The following is a 25,098-nucleotide window of genomic DNA, read 5'->3' on the forward strand; positions in this document are numbered from 1 at the left end:
GGAGATGCCAAGTCCCGGTTTTTTGTAAAAAATTAAGTTATTCTACAGATAGGAAGAATATTTAACAAGTCGGGGGTTCACAGACTACTCTGAGCTCTAGATCACAACTAGATAACTTAAAATACAAATGAACCCTCACAATGCTGTATGAAAATATAGCTGAAAGAGGAAACAACCCTATTATGTGTGACTTGCTCATACCTAAGGATGAAGCAGGACTTTTGCTCCTTCCTTAATCTGCACAGCACTTCATAAAGAAACATATTTAGGGGCTAATAAGATGTGCTCTTGGCAGCTTTCATGCAGTCTTAATACTAATAGTAGATAATGTAGCCAGTCAAATATTTTCAAAAATGAGATGTAGTCATTTGAAGAAATGAATAAAAAGAGGCTAAAAGCTTGAGTTACTTAGAATCATTACAATACATTTTCACACATCAATGCCCACAGAGTTTACATGATTTGGAGCTTTGGGTGGAAACTTTCAAAAACACTCATAACCGCCCTGATATCGCCTCCTTTGTCTACCACTTCCTGCATATCAAGAAATGGCTTGTTTTCAAGTGTTTTCAAATAGTGAAGTGTTGAAAACTTAAATTATGGAGTGACTGAAATCCAAGGTGGTGGAACTGTGTGCACGGTTTTTTAAGCTTGTTACCAGAAGTGATTGGAGAATAATAATCACTCCACGGAATTAGGGGCAGAAATTTTATTTGTTTGGATCTTACAATAAATTTACGATCTGCATCTTTTCTAGGCAAATGACCCTTAATTCTGAGGCAAGTCTCACACAAACAACACCTTTGAGTGCACAGCAAACTATAGAAATTTATTTTACACTTTCAAGTTAGACATACCACACCTTTTTCTTAATGAAAAGAGTGTGACAGAACATAAAACAAAAAAAATTTTTACCTGGGTGTAAACAAGAGGTATGCTGATCCAGTCATAATTTAACATTCCTCCACAACCACCTCTGAAAGTATTTAGTTCATCAATGAGGGTCTTCATTGAAAAATCATCCTTTATTCTGCCTTCTTTTCTTGCTCTTGTAATTATACTTCCTGCCCATACTAGTGGCATCCAGTACTTTGGGTGACTTGTCTTTTGGTCCAGAGCATCAAAGACCTTCTTTTCATTGGGCTGCATGAAACCAGCTTCCACTAAGTGATCCATAGTAGGAAATCTCTTCTTTACACGAGGGCTCATCATGCGGAGAGTGATAACTAAACTTAGGTTAACATATCTTATGACTGTTCTGCGCATTAGACGTCCTCTGTCATCCTAAAATCAAAAATTTTCCAAAGCAAAAATTACATCAACCACTGATGTAATAGTTTTGTCAATCTAAGTAACATGTAAAGAGCTCTGCCAAGCCAACTGAAAATTTCAAATTTTAATATGGTGCAAGTGCTATTGTTTACTGTTGCAGTCAGAGAAACAACAGGAGACAAAATGCCAGTTCTGATTCCATACTCAGCTGTAATGGAGTTGGTGCCAGTTCATAGTTACTATGAGGTAAATAATGTGACACCGAAACTGTAACAATGTTTCTTTAGGCATCAGTTCAATGTTGGTAAAACAAAAAAGCAGTCCAAAGTCGTAATTTTTAATTTTTTTATTCACTCAATGACTAGTTTCAGGCTGAGACCCCATTTTTAAAACATTGTAACATAGTCAAAAATGGTATTTCCAAAGATGTGAAAACCATATCAAAAATGTGCAAAGAACTGTTAGTTGCACATTTTTGATATGGTTTTCACATCTTCGGAAATAACATTTTTGACTATATTATGAGGATTTGAAAATGGGTCTTGACCCGAAACTAGTCACCAAATGAATAAAAAAGTAAAATTTGCAAGTTTAAACTGGTTTTTTGTTGTACTGATTTACAAAAGTTGCTGACCCACAGCTATTTCAGTTTGCTGGAAGTTCATAAAGTTCAATGTTGATTAATATGAGCAAGTACTGTCACAAAATACCATATTGGCTTGAGCGGAGAAACCTGGAGTGAGTGACAGTGTGAAGTTCTTCAAAATATCTACAAGACAGAGATCTCTTTTAGTGCAAGAGAAGCTTTCATATACTGCTGTCAATGCCTAATGAACCAGTAGTTTTGCATTTTATGTCTCAACCACAAACTTTTGTGAATATCAAGGTGGTACCAATAAGACTAGCAGGTGTAAACTGTTCCAATAAAAGTGACAATAGTGAAATACAAACTGGTAATTGTAAGTTGTGTAACAAAAAAATCTTGAATGCAACCAGTACAAATGTTGTAAATGGAGGCTTCACAAAAACTGTTGCAAAATAAACATAAGGTTGGTAACTGTGAACTACTTGCAGTTGTGTGGTGCTTGTGTTACAGAAACATGTGAAAAAAAAATACTGAAACATTATCAGAGACAAGAATTCAATAAGTCATGTGTTGCAAAGTGATACTGAAGAGTTCAAGTGAAAGTTAGTTACATGTTCCGTGGGTCATTTTGCACGATAGGTCATAAAGGTATGGAACGAGTCATTTTACATTCACATCACAAATTAATGTGTACATACAATTTCATTCTGAATGTTTCTAAGGGTTCCATCCCACCACCACCCCGTGCCACTCTAAAACACAGATGCAATAGTCTGCTCAACAGCAACCCTTTAAAAGTGGACGAAAGTAAGTCTTTTGAAACATGTAACCAAGAAAGGGATCCTATCTGAAAAAATAGAAAAGGTCAGTAAAGAAAAATGTGTAACAATAGTAGATGATGAAAAACACTCTACACATATCGAAAATGTAACCAGTAAAATGTTTGTGTCTGTACAGGATGACATCAGCACTGCTGTGTTTAACATCACATTTAAAGGTGGCCTCTCAAAAATAAAAATGAAATCTGCAAGAACAGTACACACCCATCTAAAAACAAATACATCATGGAATCAAGGTCAAAAGATTTGAAGACAACCATGCATGCAGTGTTTCAAACTTTCTATCAAACTATGTTTAAGAGATTGTGATTGTGTCGGCATTGTTAGGCCTAGGGTGAAGTTCACAAATATGATCAGCAAGAGAGGAAAAGATGTGCCAATTCTACTAAAAAGTGTTAAGTGATTCTTCCATCACTTCTTGATTGAACAACATGATAATAAATGAAAAGCACTATAATGCAAAAGTGACTGTCTTGTTCTTATATCTGGATCAAACAATATTTATTGCAATGAGGCCAGAGCATTTAAAAAGGCTGTTTGGTACCTTGCAATTACTGTTAACTCCACACGTTATTGACGAATCTATCTACAAGATATGATCTGGTGAACTGGTCTTGTGTGAATAGTGTAATTCGATGAATGAACCAAAAATTAAAACACTTCTGTTTGAAGTGTTACGACTTCTTGACATGAACAGTAATGAAAAATATAGTTTCACAATTCTTGGACAACACCTAAATCGATCTGGTAAGAAGAAACTCACCAGATACAAACAAAGCTCTTGATGACAAAGCACTAAAGCAGCTGTAAATGCAAACAAGCTAGTGCGAAAATGCTCACATGCATGGGAACTACTGAAAGGGGCCATTTCCAGCCAGACTTCACCTATCATTAAAAATCCAGATATGTATTGATTGACTGATTGATTGATTGAATGATTTTTATTGTTGTAGAGACCTCAGAGATCATCTGAGGCATTACAAAAGTCAATATTACACAGTATAAATGTTACACAAATAATTACAAAAACAAGAAAAATATTACACAATATAAATATTACACAAATAATTATGGTACCTTCACACAAATACAAAACAGAGAAACTTCTGGTACAAATTGATATTGCATAGTAAATTTAGCGAATTACAGACTTACTCATATATAGAAGCATATAAAAACTGATGACAAAGTGTAGTCATACCATATTCTTTGCCTCCCTTAAAAATTCATCAGTTTCATAAATGCTGAGCTCAGGAAGAAATTTTTTGAATTGGAATATCCCTGATATGTTGGGGTATGGCATTAAAAAAATTTTATGGACTTGTATAAGAAGCACTTTTGCGTTTTTTTTATAGTTACATCGAAAAGAAACTAGGTCCTGCTTGTTTCTTGTGTTATAATTATGTCGCATGTCATACTGTTGATAACTTGGATAGTTTTCCTTAATATTCATTACACACTGTAATATAAATACTGACGGCAGGGTCATAATCTGTAATTATTTAAAGCTTGGCCTACAGTGAGCTCTGGGTGCCAAGCTACATATCAGTCTTATTGCCTTCTTTTGTAGTTTGAAGACATTAGCTGCCTTGTTTTGATGCCCCCACAGTATTGTACCATAGGAAATGTGACTGTGTATTAAAGCAAAATAAACCACTTTAAGTACTGGCACGTTTAGACAAAGATGCAGCTTTCTTAGAGCAAATATTCCTTTTTCTATATGGCTACCCCAGGATAATTTTGAATCATTGAGATTCCAAGGAAATTAACAGCATTTGAGCTCTGCTCAAGTTCAGTGTTGTTATTCCACAATACATACAGGACAGAAAGAAACTTCCACATGGGAAAAATATATTAAAAACAAAGATTCCAAGACTTACCAAGCGGGAAAGCGCCGGCAGACAGGCACATGAATAAAACACACAAACACACACACAGAATTACGAGCTTTCGCAACTGGCAGTTGCTTCGTCAGGAAAGAGGGAAGGAGAGGGAAAAATGAAAGGATGTGGGTTTTAAGGGAGAGGGTAAGGAGTCATTCCAATCCCGGGAGCAAAAAGACTTCCCTTAGGGGGAAAAAAGGAGTGGGGAGGATTTCATGAAGGATGGATCACTCCACCAAGAGTGTCTTTCCGCCGTCCACCTAACCTTCGTAACCTCTTGGTTCATCCCTATGAAATCCCCAAACCACCTCCCCTACCCTCTGGCTCCTACCCTTGCAACCGCCCCCGGTGTAAAACCTGTCCTATGCACCCTCCCACCACCACCTACTCCAGTCCTGTAACCCGGAAGGTGTACACGATCAAAGGGAGAGCCACATGTGAAAGCACCCAGGTGATTTACCAACTGACCTGCCTACACTGTGATGCTTTCTATGTGGGAATGACCAGCAACAAACTGTCCATTCGCATGAATGGACACAGGCAGACAGTGTTTGTTGGTAATGAGGATCACCCTGTGGCTAAACATGCCTTGATGCACGGCCAGCACATCTTGGCACAGTGTTACACCGTCCGAGTTATCTGGATACTTCCCACCAACACCAACCTATCCGAACTCCGGAGATGGGAACTCGCCCTTCAGTATATCCTCTCTTCCCGATATCCGCCAGGCCTCAACCTCCGCTAATTTCAAGTTGCCGCCACTCATACCTAACCTGTCTTTCAACAACTTCTTTGCCTCTGTACTTCCGCCTCGACTGACATCTCTGCCCTTACTCTTTGCCTTTAAATATGTCTGCTTGTGTCTGTGTATGTGCGGATGGATATGTGTGTGTGTGTGTGTGTGTGTGTGTGTGTGTGTGTGTGTGTGTGTGTGTGTGTGTGTGTGTGCGCACGAGTGTACACCTGTCCTTTTTTTCCCCTAAGGGAAGTCTTTCCGCTCCCGGGATTGGAATGACTCCTTACCCTCTCCCTTAAAACCCACATCCTTTCATTTTTCCCTCTCCTTCCCTCTTTCCTGATGAAGCAACTGCCAGTTGCGAAAGCTCGTAATTCTGTGTGTGTGTTTGTGTGTTTTTTTCATGTGCCTGTCTGCCGGCGCTTTCCCGCTTGGTAAGTCTTTGTTTTTAATTATATATAAAGAAACTTCCACATGGGAAAAATATATTAAAAACAAAGATTCCAAGACTTACCAAGCGGGAAAGCGCCGGCAGACAGGCACATGAACAAAACACACAAACACACACACAGAATTACTAGCTTTCGCAACCGATGGTTGCTTCTTCAGGAAGGAGAGGGAAAGACGAAAGGATGTGGGTTTTAAGGGAGAAGGTAAGGAGTCATTACAATCCCGGGAGCGGAAAGACTTCCCTTAGGGGAAAAAAAGGAGGAAAAGGACAGGTGTACACTCGCACACACACACATATCCATCCGCACATACACAGACACAAGCAGACATCAAGCCTGAGTAAATAAAATATGGGAGCGTAATCTGGCTAGGGTGAAGGCATGTTTGCGGAGGGAATGTAAATAAAATTTAATGGGGTCGTTGTAGGGATGTTGTGAGGTTGACATGGTATTAATAGGTGGAAAGGGTAATATGAGGTTAAAGTGAAAGTAAATAGAGATTTATATAGGGAGAGATAAAGGTGTCAAAAAAGTCGAAAAAGTGTTGGTTTGAGATCAGCTATGTTGATCATGTGCTAAACTTAGGTTGGTGAACAACAATGGGTGCAAAGGTTGGGTAGTTATGTTGTCTCCAGATCACGTTAAAGGGCGGGGAAATTCAAGAAAATTTCGAAAAAAAATTTTTCGAAAAAAGTTTCGAAAAAATAATTTGCGAAAAAATAAAATTCGAAAAAATTTTTCGAATAAAATCTCGAAGAATATGTGTGTAAATGTATTCAAAGGACTGGTTATGTACTGGCAGGTTATGAGAATGAGGCTAACAATTGTTTGATGAAGAAATAATAACGTGTAAACCTGTGGGAAGCTGCTAAAAAATGATCGGTTATGTGGGAAAAACGGGAATGGAAATAAAACGAACGTTGTTGGAAAAAACTGAGATGGTTGTGTAATAGGTGAAAGGAACTGAAGCTGTGAAATAGTATTCACGAGTTTACACGAAATGTTTGTTAACTGGGAACAATGGATTTTATAGCAGTGGTTATGTTGAAAGCGTTGAAAATTTTAGGTTATGGTTTGGAAGTAAATTACGTATTATTGAGTATAATTAGGCAGGATAAAATGTATGGTAGTTTACGGAAAAATGGAAGATGAATACAAAGTGAAACTTCTTGTACAAACGAAAAGAGAAAGTAAGACGATAGAGAAGATTTCGAAATGCAACAGAGACAATAACAAACGTAATTGTTGGGTTCAAATTAATGATGATGTAAATAAAATAGAAAGAAACTTCCACATGGGAAAAATATATTAAAAACAAAGATTCCAAGACTTACCAAGCGGGAAAGCGCCGGCAGACAGGCACATGAACAAAACACACAAACACACACACAGAATTACTAGCTTTCGCAACCGATGGTTGCTTCTTCAGGAAGGAGAGGGAAAGACGAAAGGATGTGGGTTTTAAGGGAGAGGGTAAGGAGTCATTCCAATCCCGGGAGCGGAAAGACTTCCCTTAGGGGAAAAAAAGGACTGGTGTACACTCGTGCGCACACACACACACACACACACACACACACACACACACACACACACAAGCAGACATATTTAAAGGCAAAGGCAAAGGCCTTTAAATATGCCTGCTTGTGTGTGTGTATGTGCGGATGGATGTGTGTGTGTGTGTGTGTGTGTGTGTGTGTGTGTGTGTGTGTGTGTGTGTGTGTGTGTGTGTGTGTACACCTGTCCTTTTTTCCCCCTAAGGGAAGTCTTTCCGCTCCCAGGATTGGAATGACTCCTTACCCTCTCCCTTAAGACACACATCCTTTCGTCTTTCCCTCTCCTTCCTGAAGAAGCAACCATCGGTTGCAAAAGCTAGTAATTCTGTGTGTGTGTTTTGTTCATTGTGCCTGTGTGCCGGCGCTTTCCCGCTTGGTATATATATATTTTTTTGGTTGACACAAAGGGAATTAGCTTTACACCAATTTTCAACTTTGACAGTGCACTGGTCTGCTTCATATTTCACCTTCTGTGCTGTTTCTGCATTTATACAGACTGCAAGATCATCTGCAAATAAGTAAGTCCTATTTGACAGCCCAGCTATGTTACATGGTAAGTCATTTATATAAATAATAAATAGAATTGGGCCAAGTACAGAACCGTGTGTGTGTGTGGGGGGGGGGGGGGGGGGGCACCCATGCCCACAGGTAAGTAATCTGATTCTGCACCATTAAAAACCACCTTCTGCACTCTATTACTCAGATAAGATTTTATCAATTCCAGAGCACTTCCTGTAAAGCCATAGAATTGCAGTTTGTTCAATAAGATTTCATGAGACACAGTGTCGAAAGCTTTTGATAAATCAAAGAGTTTATCTGAACCACTAGCTTGCTTTCTAGTTGCTTCACACACTGTGTTAAAAGTGATAAGGCAGATTTAACACACAGGTGTAAGTTCACTTACCTTGTAATCAAACTAATTTCAAAGATTCTTTGCCTGATAATGTATGCAGTAGTAATTTCATTGCACATTTGAATACTGGAGGTCTGTCATAATAACTGATCAGCAAGCTATTCTGTTAGAAAGTATGGAATAGATAGTAGAAGTAATTTGTCTAAATTAACAGTGGTTTAAAGCTGAATACATCCACCTCCTCAATGACTTACAGGCAACAAATTGGCTACCAACTTTTGTAAAACTAATGGGTATGGAAGTTCTTAGATACTAGTTCATTCCTCAGTAGGCCACAAAATTAGACAGAATTTTAGCCATCTAAATGAAAAACTTACTTTTGAAAGATTTTGTATAGAATTTAAAAAGAGTACAATATCAGCATATATCACAAGTGTGGGTACAATATAAGCTCTGTATTCACAGATATATTTGAAAAATTATTACATAAATTAAACAATGAAAAACTATGTAAGAAACTGGTTATATGATCTGGCTTCTAAACATATGCAAGAACTGATGACAAATTTGCTTTACATTTAAGGAACCAAATAGCTGCAAATGGGTTAAATCTAAATTTTGAGCAATGTCAAAGGGTTAGAGCAAATGTTGCAAAATGTATCAATAATATTCTAAGTTACTGCATAGCTCTAGTTTAAAAGGAAGATTTATTTTACAGTTATTAGTATCATTATCAGAGTTAAATTCAGTCTGCACAACAAAATGACGTAGGAACTTCAGTCACAAAATGGCGGAGGTATTTATTGTAAAACTAAACTTCACCAAGTGGGCAGTCAGAAAACATGCTCCAACAAATGAGAACTACAAAAACTTTTCAACTGAATGCATGAATACCTTCAATGAATGATTCCCTTTTGTAACAGTGCAGACTGTCTCTCACAAAAGTAGAAACAAAAGGAAATAACAGTGTCAAGCATATGGGGTGAGAAGACCCAAATTCCTTAACATGTAAGCACATCCATAAAGTATAGAAAAGGAAAAAAAATTGATAAAGTAGTTAGACTAGCAAAGCGTACTGCAAACAATAGGTTCATTTCAAATGCAACCAAAGATGTTTGGTCTTTTATAATAAGTGAAGTAGACAATGAGAAGGAGAGAAAATGCCTCTCTAAATTAATGACAAATGCTAGAACTGTTACAGATCCAGTTCCATAAGTGAATCCTTTAACAACTTCTTCATAAATTGTAATCAAATAAGTAACTGCTCACCAGCAAGTACAAGTCCTAGTATGACAGACAGAATAGCTCAGGTTTTAAGTTTTCTCATGTTTCCAACTATGATGTTATGAAAACAACAACAACCATATATAATATAAACTCACTGGATTGGGATCAGGTTCCTGCTATAATATTACAAATAATTTGTCACAGTATTGCACATCCACACACTCTCTCTCTCTCTCTCTCTCTCTCTCTCTCTCTCTCTCTCTCTCTCACTCACTCACTCACAGACACACTATAGATGAGGTTTTTTTTCTGTATGAATTAAAATATGCCGAAGCTTGGCCCATTCATAAAAGGGGCTAACAAGATGAAATGGATAATTGGAGAACCATCTTACTGTTATAAATTTTCTCAAAAATATTTGAAAGAGTTGCATGTGATCAGATAGAAAATTATAATTCACCCTGCAGCACTAGTTTACACAATCTGTATGGTTAAAGGCTGCAGCACAGCTCACAAAATAAATGAATTAGTCACAAAAGTTACCAGATGTCTCGGTAACAGAATGTTAGTATTTGGATCTTTTGTGACACTGCCAAGGCTTCTCCAAAAACTGACAAGCTATGGTTTTCAAGGAAAATTTGTTAGTTGGATGTCATCACACTTAGCAAACAGAAAATAAAGAGATCTTGTTAATAACAGTGGCTAGAAACACATACAATTAGTCATTCCACATGTTTCAGTGATATGACATGTCAGGTTCAGCCCGATATCATCCTTTATGCAGATGACTAAACAATAATAGCTGCTATAAAACCAATGAAAACTTAATCTACTGTACTGATAAGACTTGGAAAAGTAGTCATGGGTCAAAAATAATAATTTGTAATTAAATTTTATGAAAACAGAAAGTGTTTACTTCATCATGTAACAATGTGTGTAATGTATAACTGAAATACACTACATGGACAAAAAAAAAAAAAAAAACTGGACACCACAAATTGTGTCAAGTTCCTCAGTGACTGGAAAACAAAAATGCGTCATGGATTTATCATGTTGACAGAATTCTGTGTTGACTGAACAGCCTTGTTTATGTCATGAACATCCTATATAATATCACTGATTTAGTTGTAAAAAAACTGTCACTGTGCATATTTTGTTTCAGTCATTAGCTATAGCTTAATTTTCTGAGGAGCTGAGAAAACTAATCTTCCAGAGCTTGTAGACTACAAAAAAAGATCATCTGAGCCATGGTGCGAACTAAAAAAAATAACACTGCAAACTTTTATCTGTTTCAAGCACATACATATATGAGAGTCTCATTTTCACACAAGGAAACACACAACTTTTTGACAGCAACTATTACTTGCACAGGTTTGAGACTGGATATAGAGAAAGCCACATAGTACATAACCACAGACCAAAACTATGTGAAAAAAAACTCCACAATATGTGGGCATGAAATTTATACATAAAATCTAGAAGGGTATGTTTGACCTAAATCGAAAAGAAAAATAGTCGTGAAGGAGACCTGGTATAATATCTCAAAAGCAAATGTTACTTTAGTGTAGAAGATTTCTTGAATGATAACCAGGCAAAATAACATCTCTCTAAAGTAACACCATATTTATTATAACCAAAGATCTTTTTAATGATAACCATGTACAATTCCTGCTTGAAGAAGAAACAAGATATGAACTATAACCTTAGATTATGTTCATTAGCCTGTATATTGTTTTAGGATTGATAAGACATCTATGTCACATTCTTTGACTGTACAAGGCACATCATGTTATGACCAAGCTTTGATTGGATGTGATCTGATTTAAGCAATAGGAACAAGATAGCAAGAGTTACTTTCTTTACTCTCATGCTGCATTTATTACAGGGAAAGCCCATAAATTTTTATTAATTGGTTTCTATCAGGATAGTCCAAGTTCACTTGTCTGGGCACGTTGACAAATGCAAATATTATACTGATGATCAGAAAACTGACGGGAACTCCCAATGTCACAGTATGATTTTGAGTTTTTGGTACATGGGCACATATTTATCTGCTGATTATAATGACAAAAGATAATGTGAATCCATCCAGAATGTTATATGGCCATGTAACAACATAATCTTAGCTATGCACTTATGTCAGACAGTCTCCCATTTTAGTACTATAAGGTCATTACGTTTTATAATATAAATTAAAAATAAATGATCTAGTGTTGGAAACACTATGAAGCTTTCTGCAGATGGTGCTGTTGTCTATAACAAAGGTTGCAGTGTCACAAGCTGCAACAAAAATCAAAAAGACCTACAGAGGATCTATTATTGTTGCAAGGACAGAGAGTTTACCCGTAACAAATAAATGTAATACATCATGCATAAATAGGTGGCAAGATCCATTACTCTTCAATTAAGCTATTTATGAAAAATTACCAGTAACAGTGACAATTTTAAGACACATAGGAGCAACTGTCCACAGCAACCTAAAGTGGAAGACAAAATAAAACAAATTGTAAGAAAATAAGATGCCAGGCTGAGATTCATTGGAATAATATTCAGACAATGCAGTTCATCCATGGAAGAAACTGCTTCCAATACACTTGTTCAACCAATTCTTAAGTATAGCTGATGTGAGCCTTACCAAGGAGGAGTAACAGGCAGCTGAAGATAGAATGAAGAATGAATCATTTAGTAAGAGTGACAGTATTACAGAGGTGCCCGACAAATTTCAGTAGCAGACACTACAAGAGAAGACAGCAAGTGGCAAGAGCAGCACATTTTGTTCTTGGCCTATCCAGGCTCAGAAATGTATCATTTGCTGCAGCAAATCCACCCTGAAGTGGAGTTGCATGCCCTCCCTTATGAATGCTTAAAGACTTGTTTGCTAGATTATTTCGACTCCCAAGTGCATGTTGCTGCTGCCTGCCATAAGTTTTTGTAACTGCCTAACCTTAGTGAACAATTTTACAGAGGCTTCATAGTCAAACTGCAACGTTGCCTGTCTATTCCTGTGAGCAAACCCTCAATACAATCAGCCATACACAACTTCTTTCCTGAGTGACTTGAATATCATACATTCACCGGATGATACATTCCATAATGATGTCCTCAAACTCAGGGATTCCACATTAGAGATTTGTCTTACCATTATTAGGGCATATGAACAGTCTTTACTAGCAGACTCACCAGACATAGCCCCAATCACACGCTCTGATTCACCTGCAGTTGGCAAAACCGCAAACAATAGAAGGTGCTCATAACAGATAACCTTATGCAGCAACTGTTTTATTGCTCATCCACAGTAACAATGTCATTATCATTGGGCTAAATGTTCTTCCTCTGGCAAGGCAGGACAGAAGTCGGAAGTTTGTCAATTGTCCCTCGATATGAACGTATTTGGTTGTTGGATAAGTTCATAGAGTTTTTCCGTATGTATAACAAACACAACACATACATTGAACAGAGACTTCAGTCATCAACAATGTATTCTCCTTCACCATATACAGGTCTGCCAATGATGGGGTAACTTTTCAGTTCTGCTTCTGTGAAATCACGTAGTTTTGAGGTGACACACACATTGAACCATATTCAGAGTACATTTTCATCTGGAAAGGAAGTTAGTTGGTTGGTTGTTTGAAAGAGAGCACAAGATCAGGTGAATAATGTGGGTGTGGAATGACTTTGAATCCCAACTCCTGTATAGTGTTTTTGTCAGTCTAATGGAATGCAAGTGGACATTATGATCGAGTAGCATCATTTCAAACAGTCTTGCTGGATGTTGTTGTTGGATTGCTTCTGCGATGTGTCCCGGTTCTTGACTGTAAATGTCAGCAGTGATGATTACGCCTCAGTTAAGCAATTCGTAATACACCACACCAGTGCAGTTCCACCTGGTGCTTCACATTATCTTTAGTGGATGCATGCAGGACTTCGTACAGGGAGTTGCTGCTTTGTTTGGGCTCAACCATTACTTCCCTTTCCTAATGTTAGCATAAATACACTATTTCTCATCACCAGTAACGCTACTCGATAGGAATTGTTGGTGTTGTCCATGAACCAGTTGATGATAACCAAGTACAGACGCAAGTATAGCCATCTGCTGATTTTTGTGATTTTGGCTTAGAGCATGTGGTACCCATAAACCCGATTTTCGAACCTTCCCCAGTGCATGCAAATGTCGCACAATTGTGGAATGATCACAATTCATAATATTTGCCAATTCTCGAGTACACTGACAGCGATCTTCATCAAACCCCAAAGGTCATCCTGTATTTGAAGAGTCACTTATGTCAAAACAGTTCGCTAGAAATGTTTCGATTTTTTCACTTGGCACTCCATTTTCTAGAGTTCTCTGCTCCACTCACAATCTCCAAATGATAAAAAACAATCTGTAAACTCAAACAGCAACAGTGAACTAAAACAAGAATTACAGTTGATAAATAAACCACAGTAACTGGAATATCAACAACAAAAATGCTATGACCTTATGCAATTACACCCACATGGAGCTTTCCTCCCCCACCCCCTCCCCTCCCCCAGATCAGATATGTTATACGCCCATGCTGTGAAAAGATAAACTCTTAACACTTACAGTCAAAGTCAACACAATCCTAGTGGAATTCCAGGTTGATATAGGTTCTTTCATGATTGTGATTTGGTGGACTTACTGCCATATTGGCTCATGTCTACTATAGGAATTCTCAAGATGACTGCTTAGTTACAGCAATGATACTATCAAAGCGAAAGCTTGTGTTAACTATCATTCTACCACCTGCATGGCACTTGTCTTGGTGGTTAGCATAGAAGGAGCCACAAACTTTCTTGGTTTGGACATTTTTAACACTTTGGGTTTGATAGTACACAACTTCACCAGCACCATTAAGCTGTTCGGGCCTAACTGCTACTTACACGACTTATGCTTCAAGTACAAGTCAGTGTTTTCTCATCCGACCACTGGCGTTACTGGTTTTGAGACTCATTTCATCCTCCTCCTATTGGACACAGCCCTCTGTTTCAAAGCTCAGAATGTTGCCTTCACTCTTCAAGATAATCTACAGATGGAATGTAAGTGTCTCCAATAAGGCGGCTTTCTCACTGCAGTCACCAGCAGTTGCTAGGCCACCGCCCCCATCATTATTGTGGAAAAACTGAATAGAGTACTTTAGATTTGTGGTAGCTTTAAGGTTACGATTAACGCACAGTCAGTCATTGATGTCTACCCCAGTTCTGATAGTGGATAATATTATGGACGACTAGCAGGAGACAAGATTTTTCCCAAGATTTATTTGTGAGGTGCTTACCTTCAGCTCCCTCCAGATGAGGGTTCACTGAACATTCTGATCATTAATGCTCACTTTGGTCAATTCCACTTCAACAGGCTTCCTTTTGGCATTGCCAGTGTTCCGCATTTTTTCAATGGAACTTGGAACAGCTGACACGGATTGCACCACGCACAACGAACTATTTGGATGACATTCTAGTCATAGGTAAGAACACTCTGGAGTTGGCAGCCAACCATTATGCCTTTTTGCTCCTTCTGCAACAAGCCAGTCTCAAGTGTATCATTGACCATTGCTGTTCTTTTGTTCCACAAGTGGAATATCTTAGCCATGTTCTTCATGCTCAGGAAATATGATCCACACCCCAATATAGTCAGGTCATTCAGCAAGTACCAGTCCCTAAGGACATGAGGCAACTCCAATATGTACTTGGAATCACTTAATTATTACTGCAGATTTATTCCACATGCCACAACCATAGCAGAACCATTTCACCAGCTGTTACACAAAAATCTGAAGTGGCATTGGATCTGTTTCTGATGAGACTTCCCAAGATCTCAAGCAAGCCCTGCTCTGGCCAACATACCATTGAAACCTTTAATTGTGGCAGCTCGTCCTTCTGATTATAGCTTATGTGCAGTGTTATCCACAAAAACATGGTCACTGAGAATAGGTCTTAGTTCACATCTTCAGAATTTACCTCTTTTTGTCCTTCTGGCAGCGTAAGTCTAGTGCATAAGTGCCTCTTCATCCTGCACCCAATGTATTATCAGGATGTTATGTTTACTTGTTCAAGTCACAATTACCATGTCCAACTGATTTAGATGAAGCCCTCACTCTGTTTTTGGCATCTTATCACTTCTCTTCTCAGGATGGTGCCAGCCCCGCCAAAAACTCTATGGACAGCAGCGCTGACCCAAGCTCTGCATCCTCTTTTCTCCCAAGAACTCTGTCTCCCTATCTGCAGTCTCAGTGCCACTGCTATGCTGTCAAAGATGAAATCTGGCCATTGATTTTCTCCAAAAATTGCTGCCAATGGGCCCCAACAGTGACAATCATTTTATTGAGACAGGCCACGGTCAAAGTACAACTGCATGAAGGCTCCATTTGTCACAAGCATGTCAATCCAGATTTTTTGTTCCAGCGACGGACATACCGCCCTCTTGGAACCTTATACAACACAGCAAAACCTCAGTAGCCAAAGGGTCCACATGCTATGGGTGAGTACAGCCCGTCCCCTGCCCAGACATCAACTCCGATGCACATTGACCTTAGCTCAGTTCCATGGGTGACCGATGAAGAGATGCCAGGGACAGATGCTGTGTATGGGTTGTACATCCCACAGATCTGCAACCCTTCTCACAGTAATGATGTACCAGCAGACTAACTCTGAAGGGGTTACATCAGTAGATGACAGAACTTCTGGCACGAAAGCTGCCTAGGCCAACAAACAGCAGAATGACCATCACCAAAGGTTGCAGGTCCTGAATACCTTTTTGCCTCTATGAGCTGTATGATCCCAAATAGTTCCTTTAGTATCTCCACATGGGCTGGGTGTTTAGGACAGTGCAAAGCTGGTCCGAGACATCTTCCGTCGAGCTCTGTGTCAGGGACCAACTGCTCTCAGAGTTCTGAAATCAGTGTCTTGATCAGAACCTTCATTGCATTTCATGCTATGCTGTGCCATGCCAGCCACCCACAACTAAGGGAGCTGCCAGAGATGGCCTTCATTATAACCAGGACTTAGCCTCTGCGTCGAAGATGACTAAGAACTTGGTATTGGCCACTGACCTTCACCATGTTATTTTGTGCTACTTTCCAAGTAAATATTACACTGGCTGTTTCATTATTTCGGTCTTCAGCCTAAGCTCTGGCCTGTGCAAACCCAGTGCTAATTATACTATTGTAATTAACTTTCCCCAAAGAAGGAGTATTTTGGTTTGGATACTTTTCAATAAAAAAATTCTACATTGTTTACCTGGGCTGCATTCTCATTGTGCCACAATTGGCTCAAGACTTATCAGTTCACATGTAATGCTGTGTACAGACTCAGTCAGATCACCCCTCCAACCACTATATACTGGCCCTTTCCCTGTTTTGCGCAAAAGAGACCACACAGTAGATATTCTATAAAATGGAAAATCCTGAATGAGTCAAACACTGACACCTCATAGCACAACCCATAGAGAGTCACTGAATCACACTACTGCCATCTTGCTGCCTGTAGATGTGCCTGCACAAACGGCCAGAAGCTTCATACAATCACAGCAATTGGGCCAAAGAGGAGCTGGTTGTCAATTCAAATTAAAATATGACGACATCTCATGTGCTGCGCACTACTGAGGGAGTGCTATGTGGCAGTGATGGTATTTTGTATCTGTATGTTGTGATATTGACATGAACACACGGCCTCTCTGGTACATAGTTTTATATTTACTGTAACATTGTAAATTCAGTTCTTCATCAACTTTTGTACCAAATAGTTTTCTATATATTCATGTAAAAATAAAATTTATTTCTGTACTTTTGAAGGCTATGTATCATTATTTATGTGGCTTACCTATCTAATCCACAGCATATTTACTAATTATTAATATAAGAAGAACCAGAAGAAGGTCGACTGACAAACCAAGAAGAAGGAAAAACCAAATCTTTAAAATAACAAACTTCTTTGTAGAAATAATAATGAAATTTAAGAAATGCTACATGGAAGATTAAAAGTTATACAGAATAGACAACAATGAAATACTAAAAACAGTAGGTAGAATTTGAAGGGAGAGACAAAAGTAGTTACAACATTGAAAGTGTTATTTCTTGCAAAGCATTTCCTTTTTGCATTTGTGTACTTGTCCCAACATTTGGAAATTTGTTCAAAAAACAGGCTCGAACAATATTAGGAAGCATCTTCTGCTGCTGTATTTGTTTCTTCATCTCCTCAAAATTTGCATAAACTGTCTTTTAAACCTCATTTTTAGCAAAAAAACTGATGGAAATTAGAATATGCAGTTCTGGATGGATTTTCCAGTGTACAATCATCATTGCTGATGAGGTTTTAAGCAGTAATGGCTAATGTATGAGAGTGCTGCCATAAAGCAATTTATGGTTGTTTACTATCCATTTTCTGCATGGTTATGTTTGAAAGCATCTTGAAGGTAATACAATATTTTCTTTGTCAGAAATTAGGCTTCTAGGATCAAATGCAAATGATGTTAGTAATGGAAGTACACAGGATACAGCACTGGTTTACCATCCTTGACCCTTGGATTGCTTCCACCAAATTGGTTATTCTTCTGATGAATTTGCAATTTTTTCAATGCCTCACATACACAGACTTCTGTCAAAATTTGCAGTGTCTCATGTGGTGCATCACAAAAAACTGAATTGCCACATATTATCTGGTAGAATACATTTTGAACTTCAATAATATGCAATTACTATTGAATTTTCATTCATTTGTTAATTCACTTATGTTCCTTAGATTGCATCAAGAAGGAAAACCTTCAGGATTGTGGAATGAGACAAAGTATGCATTAATGAAAAACAGGCAAACTATTGAAACTCCATATGTACACTGTATTGGTAATAAACTACCGGTATTGTTACACTGCTTTGTATATTTTATATTAATGCCAAATTAATTTTAACCATGTAAATTAGAAAGAAAGGTGCTAGTTTGAAAGAAGCTGCTGCCTCCTTAGTTATATTGAATAGATGCTCTATTTATAGCTTAAAGAAAATAGTTACTTACATCAGAGAACACAAGTCCTGTTAGCAGTACATCACTTCCTGCCATTCAGTAGAGAGAGACAGAGAGAGAGAGAGAGAGAGAGAGAGAGAGAGAGAGAGAGAGAGAGAGAGAGAGAGAGAGAGAGAATACTTGCTCTGTATCTAACACAAGTTTTCAACCCTTTAATCTACACCATATTCAAAATAATTTGTAGGAAGACTGATTACTGAGGCACAATAAAATTTCTGTTGGATTTATAATGATTCCCAATTTATTGCTTTACATCAGATGGGACTTCGTTGAATATTTTGCTGTATAATACGTAACTTCACTCTGAACCCTATACAAAGAAACCAGTGTAAATAAAAATTATTTGTGTGTTTTGTATTGTGATAATGTACACCTACACACATGTTTATAATCTTTAAGCTACATTAAGAAAAGCAGATAGAGAACTCAGAAAAATGGGCTACCACAAGGCAGCGTGCTTGCGCCGCTACTACTCAACATCTATACCAACGATCAACCTATACCTGAAGGAACTCAAAGCTTTATTTATGTTGATGACTGTGCTATCACTACTCAGGCTGACTGTTTTGAGACTGTAGAAAATACGCTATCAAAATCTTTGGAAGATTTCACTGTTTACTATCATTGGAATTACTTTAAACCTAATCCTGCCAAGATTCAGACCTGTACTTTTCACCTGAAGAACAAACAGGCAAATAGATCCTTAAATATACCCTGAGGAGGCACCATACTCCAACATAATCCTACCCCCAAATATCTTGGAGTAGCTCTGGATCATGTGCTAACATATAAAAAGCATTACCTAAACACTAAACAGAAAGTGGCAGCCAGAAATAACATAGTGTGAAAATTGACAGGTACATCAAGGGGTGCCAATCCATGCTCTCTGTGCACTCAAGCGCACTTGCTCTAGGCTATTCCACAGCTGAATATGCATGCTTAGTATGGTACAAGTCCAGTCGTGCCAGGAACGTAGATTTGGCTCTAAATGAGCCGTGTTGGATTATTACGAGTTGCCTAAGAACTACTCCTGAGGACAAATTCCATTGCCTCACTGGCTTAGCTCCTCCTGAAATCAGATGTGAGGTAGCTGCGAGATATGAGAAAAGTAAAGCCACAAAAAAGGAAGCTCATCCACTATATGGTCATCAGCCTGCACATCCTAGGATGAAATCAAGGAAGAGTTTCTTGACAACTACTGAGGCTCTCATCAAGAATCCACATGCAGCAAGGATCTCGCAATGGCAGGAGAAATGTCGGTATTTGGGAGAATGGATGGCTGTAAAGGAAGAACTTCCCCCTGGACATTTGGAGAAGTAGTCTATATGAAGGTCTATCAATAGATTACAATCAAACACAACAAAATTCAAGACCAATCTGCAGACTTGGGGTTTCTCTGTGGACTCAGTTCTTTGCCAGTGTGTCGTTGAGCAGACTAACAGCCATTTCCTTCAGTGTTCCCCATCACCAACCACCTGCACCAGCACCATGCAAGACCTTATGAGAGCTACACAAAATGCACTTTAAGTATCCAATTTTTGATCTTCTTTCATTTAAAATTATGTCAACACTTTATAATTGACATTTCTGTACTTTTGACACCATAAATAAATAAATAATGGCATAAGCAGACGGTATGTCATGCACAGTTGTCACTTTCCTGTTCCAGACGTGAATGGTGTGCTGAAGTATCTGATAAGTTTCCATGTGAACTTGAATCTCTATAATTTTACCTTCATTATCTTTTCACAAAATACATGAAGGAGGAAGCAAGAAATGACTCTTTCAGGAATGCATGCTCTCAGAATTTTGGCAGTAAACTTCTTTGTGATGAAACACTATCTTTAAGTATCTTCAGCTAAGGTTGGATTGGCATATCCATGATACTTTTGTACTTTCTGAACATACACATGATGAAGTGCACTTGTCTTCTTTGTATCTTCTCTATTTCCTCTATGAATCCTACCAGATAAGGTTCCACAGTTGAACAGCAACACTCAAGTATTGGTTGAATGAGAATTTGTATACTGCCTACTTTGTGCATGAACAACACTTCCTGAAGATACTTCCAATGAATCTCAGTCTACCATCTCCTTTTCCTATGATTAGTTTCCCATGGCTGTTGCACTTTAAATTACTCCATGTGCACACTCCTAGGTATTTAATGGTAGTGATTGTTTCCAGAGCTTTTTTGGCAATCATGTAATCAAACAATTACTGGTACATCCACCTATTTATCTGGAATATGTTACACTTGTTTATGCTGAGAGTCAACTGCCAACCCTGCACTAAGCATTCAACCTCTGCAGGCCTTCCAGCACCTCACTACAGTTTTATAGTGTTGCAACTTCTCTACAACAGTATCACAGTTCAGCTGAAACCTATCATTGTCAGCTACAAAAACCAATGAGGAGTAAATTCACTGGGAAATGTGTGTAAAAATTCCAATAGTCATCAAAAGGCTTCTGCAACAAGCGCAGTTATTTACCTTAGACAATATTCTTACTTCTCACCTCTGCTGAATGAACATTTTATTATTTTAGGTGTACTGCTCCAGAAGAAAATTTCTGTCTAATATTCAGTTGCAGATAGGCACAACAAAAAGACTCTCACAATTAAAGCTTTCAGCCATTGGCCTTCATAAACAATAGACAGACATAAGCATGCACACACACACACACACACACACACACACACACACACACACACACACACACACACACAGTCTCAGGCAACTGAAACCACATTGCGAGCAGCAGCACCAGTGCATGATGGCAGTGGCGACTGGGATGGTTTAAGGAGGAGGCAGAGGCATGGAGGGGGAAGAATAGTAAGGTGGGGATGCTGGACAGTGAAGTACTGCGAGTTAGATGGAGGGCAGAGGAGAGAAGGAAGTGGGGGGGGGGGGGGGGGGGGAGGTAGTGGAAAAGGAGAGAAATAAAAAGACTGATTGTGATGGTAGAATGATGGCGCTGTAGTGCTGGAATGTGAACAGGGAAGGGGCTGGATGGGTGAGGACAAACGAAGGTTGAGGCCAGGAGGGTTTCGGGATCTAGGATGTATTGCAGTGAAAGTTCCCACCTGCGCAGTTCAGAAAAGCTGGTGCTCATGAGAAGGATCCATATGGCACAGGCTGTGAAGCAGTCATTGAAATGAAGGATGTCATGTTTGGCAGCGTGTTCAGCAACAGGGTGGTCCACTTGTTTCTTGGCCACAGTTTTTTGGTGGCCATTCACGTGGACAGACAGCTTAATGGTTGTCATGCCTACATGGAATGCAGCACAGCGGTAGCAGCTTAGCTTTAAATCACATGACTGGTTTCACAGGTAGCCCTGCCTTTGATGAGATAGGTGATGTTAGTGACTGGACTGGAGTGGCTGGTGGTGGGAGGATGTATTGGACAGGTCTTGCATCTTGGTCTATTACAGGGATATGAGCCATGGGCAGAGAGATTGGGAGCAGAGATTGTGTAAGAATGGACACGTCTGTTGTGCAGGTTTGGTGGATGGCGGAATACCACTGTGTTAGGGGTAGGGAGGATAGTGGATGAGACAATTCCCATTTCAGGGCACGACAAGAGGTAATTGAAACCCTGGTGGAGAATGGAATTAATTGCTCCAGTCCTGGTGATACTGACTTATGGGGATAATGCTCCTCTGTGGCTGGACAGTGGGACTTTGGGAGGTAGTGGGAGACTGGAAAGATAAGTCACGGGAGATTTGTTTTTGTACAAGGTTGAGAGGATAAATTATGGTCAGTGAAGGCATTCTATGTAGGCATGACAATCAACAAGCTGTCTGTCCACATGAATGGCCACTGATAAACTGTGGCCAAGAAACAAGTGGCCTGCCCACCTTATTGCTTAACACACTGCTAAACATGACATCCTTTGTTTCAATGACTGCTTCACAGCCTGTGCCATATGGAATTGCACAGGTTGGAACTTCTCCTGAAATACATCCTATGTTCCCGTAACCCTCCTGATCTCAACCTTCGTTAGTCACTGTCCTCACCCATCCAGCCCCTTCCCTTTTCCTACCCAATCTCTTTATTTTTCACATTTTCCACTGCTACCCCTCCCCTGCCCTCCATCTAATCTGCAGCACTTCACTGTCCAGCACCCTCACCATACTATCCCTCCCTCTTCCCATCCCAGCCTCCTCCTTACCCCATCCAGTCACCATTCCCATCATGCACTATTGCTGCCACTGCTCGCAGCGTGGTTTCAGTTGAATGAGACTGCAGTTTTTGTGTGTGTGTGTGTGTGTGTGTGTGTGTGTGTGTGTGTGTGTGTGTAAGGGGGGGGGGGGGTGAGCATGCGTGTGTTTGTGTGTATTGTTGATGAAGGCCAGTGGCCAAAAGCTTTAATTATCAGAGTCTTTCTGTTGTGCCTATCTGCAACTCAGCACCTCCACTGTATGGTGAGTAGCAACTTTCCTTCTCACAATATTGTTACATTCCATCCTGGATTTTCCATTGTTTGATTTATGTCTAATGTTTCATCTTTCATTGCTGGCGATGTCATCAGAGGAATTATGACTCGGAAAGCTATGACATACTACAACAAGCTTAGCAAGTCGAACTGTTTTTACGTATCCAAACTGTTGGTCCATGACGTCATCAGATCACTGCGTAAAATCACAGAATTGCATCAACATATGCTATGGATCTTGTAGTGTGGAAGAGTTGGTGCCCTTTATTGTATTTAGCGCCCAGGTCCACAGCTTGTCAGGGAGAGGAGAGAAGCAACAGAAAGGAAAGGTCTACGCAGGTAGAAGGTAGGGTGAGGCTGAAGTGCGAAGAGGGTAGAGGCAGGTGGAGGACAGGGACTAGCAAATGCCAGTGGGATTGTGGGAACAAATGATATGCTGCAGAAAGTGTTCCAACTTGTGCAGTTCAGGAAAGCTAATGTTGTGGGAAGGGTCAAACACACCATCTGATGTGGTATACTCACAAAGGAAATTTCTCATCGCATTCCTCTCAGATTTTGTAATAAGATATACCAGTCGATAGCCCATCACAAACTGACCACAGATCAAGCATGAAAACAAAAGGTCTCCTGAACTGTGTGTGTGTGTGTGTGTGTGTGTGTGTGTGTGTGTGTGTGTGTGTGTGTGAGGGGGGGGGGGGGGGGGGGAGGGCGGAATAGAAACAGTGAACAGTCCAGGCACAAAAACTGCAACACCAAGTGCTGTGGGAGCACCACAGCATCATGGTGAAGTGGTGATGGTGTTGGACTAAAACGTGGATGAGCCAGGTTCAAAACTCTCTCGTGTCATTCACTTTTTTTTTTTTTACTATTTTTTTTCTCAACATCATGAACTGTCTGTCCAGTCTTGGTAATTGTCATACTATACATTAGTTATATAATATGATTCATGTGGTAAGACAATATTAACTTTGCAAGTAAATGTGATAAATAGCGGGAGCAAGCAAGATATCACACAGACATCTCACATAAATGAAAACAGCAAACAGTTGTGAAAACAGAACGCAACTTCAAAAATGTTAAAAACTCATGTTTTGACACACCACAGAGAAACTGTGTGATTATGAAACTGCTGTGTTCATTTGTTGCACCTTATGTGACTAACTACTATGTTTTCATCATTTTGTTTGAAATGATCATATTCACATTCACATTCGTACAAACACCTGAATCAGGCAAGGTGGCATATCTCACCTACTCACCAGTCATGCGAGTTGGGTGCGTTGATAAGATTTTCCTATCATATGACACACATGTTGTCATGCTAGATGTGTTTTCAGGTGGAGGATTCAGTTGACTTGTCGCCTTGTCATTAAACATTTGCAGTCCCCATTTGAAACCCATTTCCTTTCGGCTGCTAAAAGAGTAGTTGTGCAGGATCAACATTCATTATATGTCCCTTCCATACACCTCTCTGTTGCAGACATTACACCAAGACACAGACACAAATTATAACACAGCAAACAACGAAAAAATTTAAATAAATAAATAAAATAGCTAGCACAAGGGAGGTTTGAACAGGCCTCATCCACTTTGCAGTCCGCCACCATGACCATTTAATCATGACGCCGTGACTGTTCCACATTGCTCTACGTTAAACTTCTTGCACTTGGACCATTCACCCCTTCTCTCTTTGTTTCCACAGTTCAGTATACCTTCTTCCTGTTTTCAAGTTTCATCTGTGTTCAGTTTTTGACAGGATATCCACTGGGCCCTCTTAGCACTAAATCTAAGGGGGGTGTGATGGAGAAATTTCCTTCTCAGCAAGTGCTGTCTCCTGGCAGCAATGGCCGTTCATGCAGTCAGTCAGCTTGTTAGTGGCCATGTCCACACAGAATGTTGTACAGTGCTTGCAGCTAAACTGGTAGACTACACGGCTATTTTCATAGGGACCTTGTTTCTGATAGGTTAGAAATGTCTGTGACACAGATACTTTCTGGGGGTTCTTTCATTTGGATTGTTATTTTGCTGTTTTTGTTTGCTTATTTGATTATATTCCAAATTCTTGCCTGTATTTTTGAAATGTTTTATTTCTGTAATGTAGTGCATGTTTTCTACCATTGACTACTGGGTTATAACTACATCACTACAGGTTGTTGGCTCTAAAAACAAACAGTCTGGCTGTTGCATTATGTCCTCCAATTGCTGTCGGGAATTTTAGTGTGGCAAATAATCCAGAGC

General features: G+C 39.3%; 1 protein-coding gene across 9 annotated transcripts in view; it reads right to left on the reverse strand.

Moving 5' to 3' along the window:
• LOC126365743 (uncharacterized) overlaps nucleotides 1–25,098 on the reverse strand; it is a 507,155-nt gene that overhangs the window by 36,580 nt on the left and 445,477 nt on the right. For all 9 annotated transcript variants that reach the window (XM_050008196.1, XM_050008200.1, XM_050008203.1 and 6 more), the window contains one exon: nucleotides 916–1,284. In XM_050008196.1, coding sequence (XP_049864153.1) covers nucleotides 916–1,284 — 369 coding nt within the window. The remainder of the gene's footprint in view (nucleotides 1–915; nucleotides 1,285–25,098) is intronic.

The sequence above is a fragment of the Schistocerca gregaria genome, chromosome 4 (assembly GCF_023897955.1).
Source record: "Schistocerca gregaria isolate iqSchGreg1 chromosome 4, iqSchGreg1.2, whole genome shotgun sequence".
NCBI lineage: Eukaryota > Metazoa > Arthropoda > Insecta > Orthoptera > Acrididae > Schistocerca > Schistocerca gregaria.